Source organism: Panthera onca, chromosome B4 (genome assembly GCF_046562875.1).
Source record: "Panthera onca isolate mPanOnc1 chromosome B4, mPanOnc1 haplotype 2, whole genome shotgun sequence".
Taxonomy (NCBI): domain Eukaryota; kingdom Metazoa; phylum Chordata; class Mammalia; order Carnivora; family Felidae; genus Panthera; species Panthera onca.
The window spans coordinates 93,197,874-93,212,940 of record NC_138345.1 but is presented as its reverse complement, the minus strand read 5'-3'; the positions used below and the strand labels follow the sequence as shown (position 1 = coordinate 93,212,940).

Sequence of the window (15,067 nt, the reverse complement as noted above, 5' to 3'; positions counted from 1 at the left end):
AACTCACGGACCGCGAGATCGTGACCTAAGCTGAAGTCAGACGCTCAACCGACTGAGCCACCCAGGCGCCCCCCACTTATTTTAGTAGCCAGTTTGCTGAGAGGTTAAGAAAAGAGAAATGTTTTCAAAATAAACAAGAGCATAATATTAGACAAAAGTCTTGCTATATTCATGTTACCTGTAGTATTTAAAAAGTATTACGTTTTATGAGCAATTACATAACTGGCTTAGAAACGTATCTACTTTTCATCCTCTTTATAATTTTGAGATATTAGAGTACTTATGATCACAGAAGAAAAATATGATAATAAGAAATTCAACTTCTCATTCATTAAATAATAGACAATCCTGGAACTTGTAAGAACAGAAAATTTTAATTTTTACATAATTTTATTAATAAACACAGGGAAATACTGACATAATACATTAAAATTTCAAAGTATATCACCATAATATTCCAAAAAATACAAAATTCAAATGTCTAAATTTTCAAGCATTTTCCCCAGGACAATGCAAAAGAAAAAAACCCAGTAGTTACAAATATGTATATTTTACAGAAAAGTCCACTTATCATGGAAATTAGCGAGATCACAAAGAGTGGATGGATTATGACTGAATTTCATATCCTAATGGATCAAGTCCCTCGTCTAGGAGCATTAGAGAGGATTCTCTTAACTTCTGTAGCAATTTCCTCAGTTCTTCCTTAGAAAATACCTGATTTTAAGAAAAGGAAAAAGAGAATGAGAACAAGGAAGAATCTATGAACTTGGAGTCACCTAATCAACCAGATTAGCTTAATGTAAGAAGAAATTCCTCTTTAAAACGATTTATGTAGCTGGAGGCCAGTATGTTAGCGTGGTCCAAGAACTTCAAAGCTATTTCTTTGAGCCAATCTATTTACTTCTAACTGCTTACAAATATGTACATATTTTTGGAGAAAAAAACAAACATTAGAACTGGACCATTACTTTAAGAAAATCTAAGAACATCTAAAAAATGTAGACACATCTCGCAAAGTCAAATATTACTACAGAGCTTCTCAAATCACTAAAATTTAAAACTGCAAATGCTCTAGAACTTACCAGATATAGTTTGTGGCGCTCAGAGGATACCATGTCTGCTAACTGCAAGCATTCCTGATACTGGCCGGTACTATGCAATATGGTATGAAGCAGAAAACACAACATGGGCAGACAAAGCTTTCTCAATAAAACCATTTGATGTGTTCTTTCATGGTCTTCTTCAGCATCCTATAGACAGACATCAAGCTGTCATCTTAACAAGTTTAAGCTAAGTAGTGTCACAAAAAAAAAATCAAGTACTAAATCAAAACCAAAATGTAACAGGTAGAACCTAATGGGGTTTCTCTAAAGCTTGTGACGCCCATTAAAAACAAAATAAAACAAGGCAGGATTTTAATCATGATAGCTAGAGACACCATTTTTTGGTAAAAAAGCATGAAGGTAAACAAAATATACTAGAGGAGTCCCAGGTCTGATAATGAAAACAAAATGCTTCTGAATTTGTATGTCTAATAATTATGTCTTGAATAAAAACATGGTTAGGGGCGCCTGGGGTGGCTAGTTGGTTAAACGTCTGACTTTGGCTCAGGTCATGATCTTGAGGTTCATGGGTTTGAGCCCCGCATTGGGCTCTGTGCTGACAGCTCAGAACCTGGAGCCTGCTTCAGATTCTGTGTCTCCCTCTGTCTTGCTCCTCCCCGACTCACTCTCTGTCACTCTCTCATAAACATTAAAAAAAAAAAAAAATGCTTAAAACAGTAAGAGTTAGAGACTAAATATTGCTAGAACAAAAATCAGAACAGAAAATAAGCCCCTTTCCCCTGGATGTATATGTACAGATGGAAAAACATCCAGAAAGGACACCAAACTGACAGTGGTGATTGCTGCTGGGGAGAAAGGTCATGATGGGGGTGGGGGAAGGTGGGGAGAGGCATACACAGGACAATGTCACTGCAAACTTTGTTTTTAAGCAATGAGAATTTAGGATTCCTTTGTATAATTTTTCAAAAATATAAAAACTAGGGGTGCCTGCGTGTCTCAAGTCGGTTAAGTGTCTGACTTCGACTCAGGTCATGATCTCATGGTTCGTGAGTTTGAGCCCCATGTAGGGCGCTGTGCTGACAGCTCAGAGCCTGGAGCCTGCTTCGGATACAGTGTCTCCCTCTCTCTGCCCCTACCCCGCTCACACTCTGTCTCCTCTCTCTCTCTCAAAAATAAACATCTATCTATATATATACATATATATAACTAAAAAAACCTATAAATTTGAAAAATACCATTAATGAGAGAACTAACAGATATATGAGGAAAACTTAATGTAGAGAAAACAATTAGCATTTCTAAATATACGTGGATCTTCTAAAAATTATGTGGGCAGTAAGAGTACAGAAATATATCCAAGGCATTTTGTCATAACAGATTTGAAAACTAGAATCATTAAAATAATAATAAAGTATCCAACTTTAAAATGTATGAAATAATCTTAAATATAGGAAGGAAATCCACAGAACTCACAGTGTAAGATAAAACAGAAAACAAGACAAACTAGGGGCTCCTAGGTGGTTCAGTCAGTTAAGCGTCCGAACTCTGGGTCTCGGCTCAGGAGATTGAGCCCCACACTGGCCTCTGCACTGATAGCACGGAGCCTGCTTGGGTTTCTCTCTCTCCCTATCTCTCTCTGCCCCTTCCTGGCTCTCACTCTCTCTCAAAATAAACTTTAAAAAAAAAAAAAAAAAAAGGCAAGCTAAATAACTGATCTTTAGAAAAGCCTAATAAAATACCTAATTTTTAAAAATTAAAAAAAAATTTTTTAAAAAACCTAATTTTTTTAAAGGCAGAATCTTCTTAGAATTTGGATTTTTCTTCCTTTAGGACCACTTATATTAATCAGTGAAAGTATCTTCATGTGACAGACTAGAGTATTAAGTTGCTAAAGCATTTTTCAAAGGTAGATGTACGTGGTGGCAGGAAGCAATAAAATGTAATGTGGTAATTCTACCAATGAATAATTGTACTGACTGATGCTGACCTAGGTCAGGTTTCCACACACAGGAAACATTACTATCAATCTTTTAGTCTTGTTTTGAGATAGAAATATAGAACGGTAAATATTAAAATGCATACCTCATGCTTTCTTAGCTTTAAAAGGGAAAGCACTTTCATTTCTTTCCTCAAATAGACACTCCCTACTTTCAGAGGGGGATTTAAAATCAAGGTCTTACTCATAAGTCAAATGAGCAGCTGGAGCCTGCTAAGAATGAGAGAAGCCTGCTTCCTTCTGAGTGACTGCTATCTGTGCTCCCGTGCCGTCTGTCCCCAAGGCTGCAGGGGCAAAGATGCGAGCAACCCAGTCACTCAGAACCAGTGACTCTTGTCAATTCTATTTTTACAATACTCCAGACCGTCCATTTTGTAACTTTCATCATCTAACCTACTAAAATTAATAATTTAGAACAAAGATTTATGTATAAATACTCAAGTCTTTTCAAAATTTAAATACTTAAGTAGCATTTTGCAACATTAAAATTTTATCTTCATGAATACCAGCATGAATCTGAAGAGAAAAATTTAGCCCAAGCAACCTACTGAAGGTTCAAAGCCATGTAAGAAATCAGCAGAGTTCTATTATGAACTTCAGGGAGAATTTTAAGATAACTACAGTATCAGGAATAGTAGTAAATAGGGGCTCTAATCTAGCCTTATAACCTATCATTTTTTGCTTCTGGTCAGAAAAGGGGAGCTAGAGGAGCTAGAAAAATATAGTACCTAAAAAAAAAAAAAGGGAATATATCAAGATATGGAGAATAGCAGAAGGAAAGATACTGAGAATGCTTCTATGGTTTTCTGTTCAAAATACTACACCATACATCCAAAAATCCAGCATTTCCACTTCCCCTTAGACAGATCATGAAGTCTATAGAGGCAAAGCTGGTCACTCCTGGTTTCTTTTACGCTCTAGGATCAGGCCTCAGCGTCTTCCACTCACGTGAATAGTTACCTGCAGTATGCCTACTTTCTCCTATCTCAACTCATCCAGATTCTACCCCATTCATTCAGGAATCAGTCAAATGCTATACATTTCAAGCATCCTATCTAGACCTCTTCCAGTGAGAAGCAACCTTTTCTTTTTCTGAACTCACAAAATACTTAACCTGTGCTTTGTTACGACATTTAGTACTTTTGTAACTGGTTCTCAGCCCAGGATACACATCTAAGCTCTCATGCCAGATTAAAAAAAAACAAACAGAAAACCACCACCCTCCCCTGACCTACCTCTGGCCAATCAAACCAGAATCTCTGAGGCTGCACCCCGTTTTTGAAAAGCTCCCCAAGTCATTTACATGAATAGCTCAGAGGTGAGAGCCACGGTTATTAGACCTACCTTCATATCCTTAAATTGAGTTGAATATGACATATAATTAAATTTTCAGGTCCAGAATTTAAAAAAATTAGATTTTAGTATCCTGAATGAACATATTAAATCTGAAGAAACACTTTATCCAAGAGTCAAGATTTCTATTCCTTAGCTAGTATTTTCAGTTTAGGTTTCAATTATGAGATGTTCTGTTATAAGTACAACAGTTATATAAGATCTGTAGATGCTCCTATTCAGAGAAAGAGCCTTTTGAAAAAAGACTTTTTTTTTAGCTGTACACAAGGCACAAGCTTACCTCTCTAACATCCACCATCCACCCTCCATCAACAAACAACAAGACATTGTACATTTTCTCCTTCACGTCAGCAGTTAGGGCATCCAAATGCCCTTTCCAAATAACATAATCCATCTGCAAAACAAACATAAGGGCAGACATATAACGGACCAAAACCAATAAATAATGTATTTTTAAAGCACACACAGGAATATTTACATGGAACATCACTCTAAAGAGTTGACTTAACAGAGGAACACGCGACTCTTGATCTTGGGACCTTGAGTTTGAGCTCTGTGCGGTGTAGAGCTTACTCGAATAAATAAAACTTAAAAAAAAAAAAAAAAAGAGTTGACTTTAATCAGCCAAATACAAAAATAAGTATCAACAGACTGTAGTTAAATAAAACACTAAAACTGAACACTAATGTCATCTGAAGGCATTTTTCACGTTTGGTTAATAACCTACAGAAAAGTAACTAAACACATGGCTTTTTTTTTCAAAGAATATTAACAGAAATATCACCTATTACAATAAGAATATAACTGCCAAAAAACCTGCTTCTTTAAATATATAACCTGATAAACACACAGTTATATGGTCAATTAATCTTCAACAGAGCAGGAGAGAGTATCTAATGGGAAAAAGTCTCTTCAATGAATGGTGTTGGGAAAACTGGACAACAGCATGCAAAAGAATGAAACTGGACCATTTTCCTGCACCACACACAAAAATAAATTCATTCAAAGACCTAAATGTGAGAACTGACACCACAAGAATCCTAGAAGAGAGCACAGGCAGTAGTATTATCTCTGACATTGGCTGTAGCAACATTTTTCTAGATATACAAGCAAAAATAAACTATTGGGACCACATCAAAATAAAAAGCTTCTGTGGGAATGCAAGCTGGTGCAGTCACTCTGGAAAACAGTATGGAGGTTCCTCAAAAAACTAAAAACAGAACTATCCTACGACCCAGCAATTGCACTACTAGGCATTTATCCAAGGGACATAGGTGTGCTGTTTTGAAGGCACACATGCACCCTCATGTTTATAGCAGCACTATCAACAATAGCCGAAGTATGGAAAGAGCCCAAATGTCTATCGATGGATTAATGGATAAAGAAGATGTGGTGTATGTGTGTGTGTGTGTGTGTGTGTGTGTGTGTGTGTGTACACACACACACACACACACACACACAATGGAGTATTACTCGGCAATCAAAAAGAATGAAATCTTGCCATTTGCAACTACATGGATGGAACTGGAGGGTATTATGCTAAGTGAAATTAGTCAGAGAAAGACAAATATCAGAGACAAAACAGATGAACATAAGGGGAGGGAAGCAAAAATAGTATAAAAACAGGGAGGGGGACAAAACATAAGAGACTCTTAAATATGGAGAACAGAGGGTTACTGGAGGGGTTGTGGGAGGGGGGATGGGCTAAATGGGTAAAGGGCATTAAGGAATCTACTGAAATCATTGTTGCACTATATGCTAACTAATTTGGATGTAAATTTTTAAAAAATTTAAATTAAAAAAAAGAAAAGAAAAAAGAAGAAAAAATAAAAAATATAAACAAACAAATAAAAAGCTTCTGCACAGTGAAGGAAACAATCAACAAAATTAAAAGGCAACCCACTGAATGGGAGAAGATATTTGCAAATGACACATCTGATAAAGGGCTAGTATCCAAAATATATTAAAGAACTTATACAAATAACATCCTCGAAATAAATAATCCAATTAAAAAATGGGCAGAAGAAATGAACAGACATTTCTCCAAAGAAGACATCCTGATGGCCAACAGACACATGAAAAGATGGTCAACATCACTCCTTATCAGGGAAATACAAATCAAAACTTAACTCCAATGAGATATCACCTTACACCTGTGAGAATGGCTAAAATCAAAAACACTAGAAACAACAAGTGTTGGCGAGGATGTAGAGAAAAAGGAACCCTTGTGCACTGCTGGTGGGTAAGCAAACTGGGGCAGCCACTGTGGAAAATGGTATGAAGGTTCCTCAAAAATCACACCACTGGATATTTACCCAAAAAATAAAAAAACACTAATTCAAAGGGATACATGCAGTATCCCTATGTTTACAGTAGCATTATTTACAATAGCCAAATTATGGAAGCAGCACAAATGTCCACTGATAGATGAATAAAGATGTGATGTGAATATATGTGTGTATGTGTGTGTGTGTGTGTGTGTGTGTGTGTGTGATGGAAAATTACTCAACCATAAAAAAGAATGAAATCTTGCCATTTGCAACGACAGGGATGGAGCTAGAGAGTGTAACACTAAGTGAAATAAATCAGAGAAAGACAAATACCATATGATTTCACTTATATGTGGGATTTAAGAAACAAAACAAGCAAAGAAAAAAAAAGAGAGACAAGCCAAGAGACATACTCTTAACCTCTTACAGAGAACATACTGATGGTTACCAGAGGGGAATGGGGTGGGGGGAATGGGGGAAGTAGGTGATGAGGATTAAGGAGCGCACTTGTGATGAGCACAGGGGGATATATGAAAGTGTTGAATTTCTATATTGTACACCTGAAACTAACATAACACTGTATGTCCACTATATTGGAATTAAATTTTTTAAAAAAATGTGAAACATATGACCTGTATTTTTAAGATGCAATAGATACATCTTATCTATATTCAACTTACTTCATATTTCTTTTCTTTGTGTTCATGAGCCACTTTCTCCGTAAAAGTTGCTTGATGTATCAATGTAGGTTTTTGTGGAGCTGAATTCATATGCTTAAACCACTCATTAAAGGTTTCATGGGCTTCCTAAGATGTAAAATAGAAAAATACAAAAAAACCACAGGTTTTCCATATGTTCAACACAGTACTTAAAATCTGGTTCTTAGAAGTAATTTTGCGGCATCAAGAAACAGAACCGTTCAATATTTATTTTTTGCACACAAAAAAATCATTGTGAATAAATATTTTGTCAAGTGGTAAACACCAGCAAGGTACGCATATATTGTGTTTCCTGGCACCTACTCCTATCTCAGCACCTGGTCATACACATATCTTGACCTTTACCATTCTGTGATGTACATATGTCTACTTGTCTGTCTTCTTGACTAGCCCATTAGCTTCTAGAGGGCAAGGATAGACTGCTATCCACAGATGTAGCTCTAGAACTTAGCCCAATGTAATTGTTATTTGCTGAATGAATTTTAAATGAGTATGTTGTTATTTTAGTTATAAAGACTCTAGAATATTTCGCTTTTCTGTTTTTGCCAAAAAAGAGAAAGAGAAAAAGAAATATTAAAGTTGATACATGCATTCAAAGAATCTTAAGAAAACTAAGTTTCAGACATCACACACACTACCGCAGGAGATGTTCTTGGTTGGTTGGCATTGATTAGATACTTAAGGCAATGAAGGCCAGATCACGATTTCAATGTTCCTGTGGATCAGTCAGTACCACAGTCACAAGAGAAATAAGATAATAAGTCAATCACCACTTCTGAAAAACAGTTCAAAGTCTGAGAGTGAATCAGAAAAGTCATCAGGAAGATAGGCACATTTGTGATTTTCTTTACAATCTCACCAAATAAGCTCTAATGCATAAATGTTCTCTGATAGCATTATCATCTTCAGCAGGAAGTGGACTGTCCATTCCTTGTTCCTCCCACTGATTATAGATTTCTGCTATCGAATCCTGAGGAATTTTCAAAAATACCTCTTTTGCAGCTTCATGCTTTTTTGATGCTGTGAAAAAGATGGTACACGTGTGAATTTCTGTGTAATCGTTTATAAAGGAGCCAAATCATTGGTTTGCAACTTTTACAGTCAGCTATAAGCATCTCCAGTCCCAATGTACTTCTATTAAAGGTATGGGGGATCTTTCTACCTAATGACCAGGATTTTCCTTATTCCAACGTGACAGCCAGAAAAGGATACATTAAATGCAGTTGCTTTTACCCACTTTTGTGTCTTAAAGCAATTATATTTTTCAAAGCCTTGAGATTATATGAAAAATTGATTAGACAATGAAAATCCATTGTCACATGTTTTGTTTCATAACATCAGATTTGATATACAAGAAGGGCTGTTTTGTCATCTGTCCTCCCCTGCCCATTGGAAGGATTAGAAAACCAGTTAAAACTAAATTTAGGAATATATGGATTCAAACAAAAACTTTAAAAAGTATTAAAATAAAGCATACCCAAGAATTTTCTCATTATCGCATTGCCTTGTTTTAGCGCTTCTGCCCTCTGTGCTGGGTCAAATACCAACCAGTCAATTACGTCAATTTTTAAGCGGTCCTCCTATTTATTTAATTGGAAAAAAGACATCAATTTTGGTATTTTTCTAAGATATTTTGCAAATTAGTAGAATTAACTTACATCTGCACTTCTAGTAAACATGATTTTCCCCCAAGTTATACAGAATTATGAAAGAATCTACCTTTCCTTAGTTTCTTTTCACATTTAATAGCTCTCTACTAAATTACAAAAAAACTTATTGGAGTGTGAATCTGGAATTAAATATTCTGTGTCCCACCAACTTAACCAGGTCATTACTTAACTGTTATTCTAAAACATTTTTCTTTCCTAGATAAAACTTTCTTTAAAAAAACAAAACAGGGGCGCCTGGGTGGCTCGGTCGGTTGGGCGTCCGACTTCGGCTCAGGTCATGATCTCACGGTCCGTGGGTTCGAGCCCCGCGTCGGGCTCTGTGCTGACAGCTTGGAGCCTGGAGCCTGCTTCAGATTCTGTGTCTCCCTCTCTCTCTGACCCTCCCCCGTTCATGCTCTGTCTCTCTCTGTCTCAAAAATAAATAAACATTAAAAAAAAAAAATTAAAAAAAAAACAAAACAAAACCCTTTTAAAAAAGATGTTTATTTTGAGAGAGAGAAAGAGAGAGCAAGAGAAGGGCAGAAAGAAAGGGAGAGAGAGAGAATCCCAAGCAGACTCTACAATAGCAGCACCGAGCCCAATTTGGGGCTCAATCCCACAAACCATGAGATCATGACCTGAGCCAAAATCAAGAGTCAGATGCTTAACCAACAGAGACACCCAGGTATCCTGTCTGAAAATAGGATAAGTAAACTACTGAAGAGTTAGTGATTGGTCAAGTATCTAGAATAGTCTGAAGAGCAAAAACCCAAAGCTCACTTTTTTCTGTTAAAGAAGCTTCCCGGGGCACCTGGGTGGCTCAGTCGGCTCATCCCACTTTGGCTAAGGTCACAGGTCATGATCTCACCGTTCATGCTTTCAAGCCCCGTGTCGGGTTCTGTCCTGACAGCTCAGAGCCTGGAGCCTGCTTCGGATTCTGTGTCTCCCCCTCTCTCTCCCCTCCCCCACTTGCACTCTGTCTCTGTCTCTCAAAAAATAAACATTAAAAAATAATAAGAAGCTTCCTTTAACACAGTACTACTGTAAGTAATTTTAATCCCTTACGTAAGACCTTCATTTTGCTGCCAGCTTTTATAATTTAAAAGGTTTTGGCTGACAAAGAAAAATTCTTAAAAAAAGAAAAGACGCCAGAATATTCTAAGTTGGAAGTTGACCAAAAAGCAACATGAGGGATTATTCAGAGTTACACACACACCTCCCTTGCCAGTCATATTACCTCTGTAGTGCCAGTATCTAGGGCTGGGGCCATGTCATGATGACTGAATTCACCATTATCTTTCTTTCGGGTATTCTCAACTACGGTCTTTGTTATAGCCGCAATATCCAAATCTAAGGAATTTTTTTTAAGAGACAAAAATAAGAACTAATCATTCACACTAATATTCTCTAAATGGTCACAATGATTTGGTAAACTGGGATAAAATTTCCTTAAAAATGTAACACATAAAATATGAAAGACGTTACAAAAGAAAACGCCAAAATGAGGACATTTTACACACGAGTTGTAAGTCATTTTATTCCTAAAACAGAATTCCGTGAAAATTTTTATTTTTTTTTTCTCTCAAAAGAAATAAAATTTAAACCTGGAAAGATAAATGTTACTGATGCCAAAATGGTAACTTGCCTACAAAGCCCAACAGATAAAGTTCTCAACCATTTTTACCTGCTTCCTTAGCCAGCTCCAGGCAATGGTGACGCTGCTCAAATTCTGTAACACCTTCCAAAAATAACGCATACTGGGCAATAGCTAGGTCTTGTGGCAAGTGACAAGTATAAAATGCAATCAGATTTGTATGTTTCTCATTTATTAAAAGCTAAAAAACAGAAAAAAAAAATCAAAGGATGTTAATAATAAAACAGGTTCTGGAATCAACAGTGCTTTTTAAAAAGTTCACTCCAAAATTTCAAACATATTTATGAGAGATTCATATAGACATGGATTTGTGCTGCTAAACAGGATAATTTAAAATTCCAAATAAAATGTACTTATAATAATTAAAAGATCTCTTATGGATTCTGATGGCTCTCCTGCCACTGAGCATTAACATACTACTGTTCTGATTTTTGTTTTCATCAAAATGGTGGGGAAAAAAAATCAAATTGTGGATTCTCAAAGTTTACCTGGATGTATGCCTTTAAAACTTCAATGGAGACTTCTTCCTTGATAGAAAAAAAAGTATACAACCCAATTATAAACACAACTGTTTATGTTTATGTGTACCAGCAATATATCTAATAAAAATTCTATCAAATGATTTAATGACTTTAATATTTACCACTGAGCAATCACTATACGCTAGGCTAAGTGCTTAGCAAAGTTCATGTATTGCCTGATTTAACCTTACCATAGCTTTTTGTAGGCGGTTACTATTATTGTTCACAATTTACCAAGGAGGGAATTAAGAATTTCTAAACTAAGGAACGAGGGAGGTTTTATTTACCCAGAATTACACAGCTAGAAGCTGCCGAGTGAGGATGTGAACCCAGGATTCTTACTCCAAAGCCCAAGCTTTCAACTGTTGTACCATCTGCCTTCTACATGTACTCTGACCAAAATGTTATCATCATTTAGGAAAAAAGTAACAAAAAGAAAAAGAAAACAGAAATTTTAAATCTCACACAAAAATGAGTCTGGTTCAGTTAGCTTAGTTGACTGATTTAGAGTTGGGTGCTGATGGGGATAAAGTTCTTGAATTTATCAAAAACCACATAACCACCAGCATTCTACATTCACAGACTAGAGCCCTAAATGGTTACCTGCAGTGGGTTATCACCAAGTGACCATAAGAGACTATACAGAACACTTTTGCATTTCTAGAAATGCAACCACCATTTCTAGAAAACAACAACAAAAAAATAAGTGTGTTTTCCTGATGAGAGGCATATAGCATCAGCCTTGCAAAGAAGAATAAATTGTTCTTTTTTATTTACTTTGGTCTGTAGTCCCAGTGTGCGAAAAAACAAAATGAGGTGAGTCATGAAGCGGAGGAGGTGTCCAGGTAGATTGTTTCTGCTTTTGGAAAGCCATTTGTTAAATTCACCCATCAAACCTACAAGCCATCAAAGCAAAGATTCAACAATAGGGATAAAAATCAAAAGGAGAAATAAACATTATCAAAGACATTTTACTGCATTCCTATAGTGCTATTAAATCACTACCTCATTGTTAATATGCGACATATAAAACAGATCCTGGATTAAATTCAAACTCCATTTTTTTTTTTCAAACTCCATTTTTTAACAATACTTGCATTCAATATAAAGATTAAAAGATGTGGTGAGTCATGCATTGTTTTGTTGACTTTTTACAAAATTGCCATAAGAAAAAAAGAATTCATACCAACTAAAATGAAAAGTATAGTACCTTACCATCAATGTCTCCCAGGATAAGGAATTTTTGAACTATATGGTAATGTTCTTGATTCTCTTCCAGAACTCTCTGAAAAAATGTTTACATTTTCCATAAATCTTCCAGTGGTCATTCTATAGTATTGTTCACTGGCAAACTAAAATGTCAACTTTTGAAACAATATATACAAAGAAAAAGTTTTAATGAAGGGTCTCAGGAGATCAAAACAAAATATGAGAAGGATATTTTCTGCCCTTCCCTAGCTCGCTCGTGCTCCCTCTCTCTCTCAAAAATTAACATCAAAAAAAAAAAAAAAAAAAAAAAAAGCAGGGAACTATGACAAAACGGTTTAATCTCTATGAATATTATTAAAGTTTTACTTTTTATATTTTACTACTGTTTTTCTTGGCACTCCACGGTGAGCCAGAAAGGGAGGGCACATGGAACCTAAGCAAAACAAACCCTACGAGTCCTTCGAATGTGAGCGGCAGTTCCTGCAGGCATTCCTTGGGTATTCTCTTCTGCACATGGCACCAAGCGTAACAGAAATCACCAAAATAGTGATTAGATAGAGTAGAAAAACCAAGTAACCTGTTAGAGTGTTTAGAAGCAAAGAGTTTATTTCTTTTTTGTTGAATATGTTTTAATTTTTATTTCATTATCTGAATTTTCTTTCAGCATTTATTATTATTGTTTTTTAATGTTTATTTTTAAGACAGAGACGGAGCACGAGTGGCAGAGGGGCAGAGAGAGGGAGACACAGAATCCGAAGCAGGCTCCAGGCTCTGAGCTGTCAGCACAGAGCCTGACGTGGGGCTTGAACTCATGAACTGTGAGATCATGACCTGAGCCAAAGTCTGACACTCAACTGACTGAGCCACCCAGGTGCCCCACATTTGTTCTTTTTTACATTCAAATCTTTGCTCCATCTGAATTGATTTTAAAACATGGCATGAGGTAGTGATTTAGCTTTGTTTTCATCCAGATGGAAAGTCAATTATGCCCATACCATGTATGTATATAAACCATTTCTCTTCCTTTGAAATGAAAAGATCACCACTGTCATTAAGTTCTAATACATACTTGGATCTCATATGGACTTCTGTGCTTCACTGATCTATTCATTCCATACCAACTGCATATTATTTTGTTGTATCTTTATGCTGCTTTATTATCGAATAAGACAAGTACTGCATAATACTGTTTTTTTCCAGTTTTTTTTTTTTGCCATTCTCACTTATTTTACTTGTAAATTTTTCTGTTCAGAAAAATTTCTGAAAGTATTAAGTTTCTATGTTAATTTCTGAATAGCTAATATTTACATCAAATCTTCTCATCCAGGAACATGGTGTATCTATTCAAGTCTTCCCATAAGATTCTAAGTTTCTTTACCAAGGTCCTCACACCCCCAGTTAATTTTATTCCTATGTGTCTTATAGTTTCGGTCAATAATTTAAATGGGACTTTTCTAATTAGTTGTAGAAAGTACAGACAGGCTATGATTTTTGGGGGGATAACTTTGTCTGGAACTTATACTTAAAAAATTCTCTTATTCTTTTTTTTTTTTTAATTAAAAAAAATTTTTAATGTTTATTTATTTTTGAAAGAGAGAAACAGAGTTTGAGCAGGGGAGGGGCAGAGAGAGAGGGAGACACAGAATCTGAAGCAGGCTCCAGGCTCTGAGTGGTCAGCACAGAGCCCGACGCGGGGCTCGAACCCACGGACCGTGAGATCATGACCTGAGCTGAAGTCGGATGCCCAACAAACTGAGCCACCCAGGAGCCCCCAACATTCTCTTATTCTTATTAATTCTTTTATTAATCCTAATAACTTATTGAATCTTGAGTTTCTAGATTTATACTTTTATCATATGTAAACATTCCCCCTTTCTAATATTTATGTTTATTCTTTTATTTTTCATTAGCTGGAATCTCCAAAATAACAGACTGGTAATGAATACTTGACAGAAGAAACACTAATTTCTTTACTATACAAAGTAAAGTAATACGGAAAAAATAAAACTCAACAGAACAACAGGTAAAAGATTTGAACAGGAAATTCACAAATGGTCAATAAACATAGGAAAACTTGCTCAGCCTTACGAACAGGAAGGGAAATAAGAGTAGAATAGTGAGCTCCTATTTCCCACCTAACCTGTTGGATTAGCAAAAAAAATTAGAAGTGTGACATTTGAGACTGGTGAGAATTCAGGGAAATGACCACACTAATAAATTATTTACAGGAATGTGAATGAAGTGCTACAATCAGGTAATTATACATCTACCCTTTAACTCAGCAACCCTGCTTTCAGGACACTTATCCTATAACAGGCTTGGTAGATAAGCATATATGTATATAAGCTTAACAGCAACTTTAGAATGAAAGAATGTTCACTGCAGTGCTAAGAAACAACCTAAATACCATCAAAAGAGGAATGCTTAAAAAGAGTAAGTTAGGTTACATTAAATCTATATCCACTACCTTGGATAAAGTATCATTAAATGAAAAAACAAGACAAAACAACTCTCCCCCGACCAAGTTGTAATGTATGTAGTATGATGCAAACAACAACAAAAATCAAAATCCTATCTTGAACTGTATACATTATTTACACATATTTGTAATGGTATGGAGAAGGATACGGAA

At 35.8% G+C, this 15,067-nt stretch overlaps 1 protein-coding gene across 2 annotated transcripts in view; it reads right to left on the bottom strand.

Moving 5' to 3' along the window:
• Positions 1-311: 311 nt before the first annotated feature.
• The window catches only part of NUP107 (nucleoporin 107), a 42,752-nt gene continuing 27,996 nt past the window's right edge, over positions 312-15,067 (bottom strand). For both annotated transcript variants that reach the window (XM_060657024.3, XM_081796210.1), the window contains exons 18-28: positions 12,442-12,511; positions 12,004-12,122; positions 11,194-11,232; positions 10,736-10,886; positions 10,289-10,401; positions 8,880-8,982; positions 8,262-8,422; positions 7,364-7,489; positions 4,694-4,807; positions 1,083-1,250; positions 312-714 (exon numbers count right to left, since the gene is read on the bottom strand). In XM_060657024.3, coding sequence (XP_060513007.2) covers positions 607-714; positions 1,083-1,250; positions 4,694-4,807; positions 7,364-7,489; positions 8,262-8,422; positions 8,880-8,982; positions 10,289-10,401; positions 10,736-10,886; positions 11,194-11,232; positions 12,004-12,122; positions 12,442-12,511 — 1,272 coding nt within the window. In that variant the 3' untranslated portion in view covers positions 312-606. The remainder of the gene's footprint in view (positions 715-1,082; positions 1,251-4,693; positions 4,808-7,363; positions 7,490-8,261; positions 8,423-8,879; positions 8,983-10,288; positions 10,402-10,735; positions 10,887-11,193; positions 11,233-12,003; positions 12,123-12,441; positions 12,512-15,067) is intronic.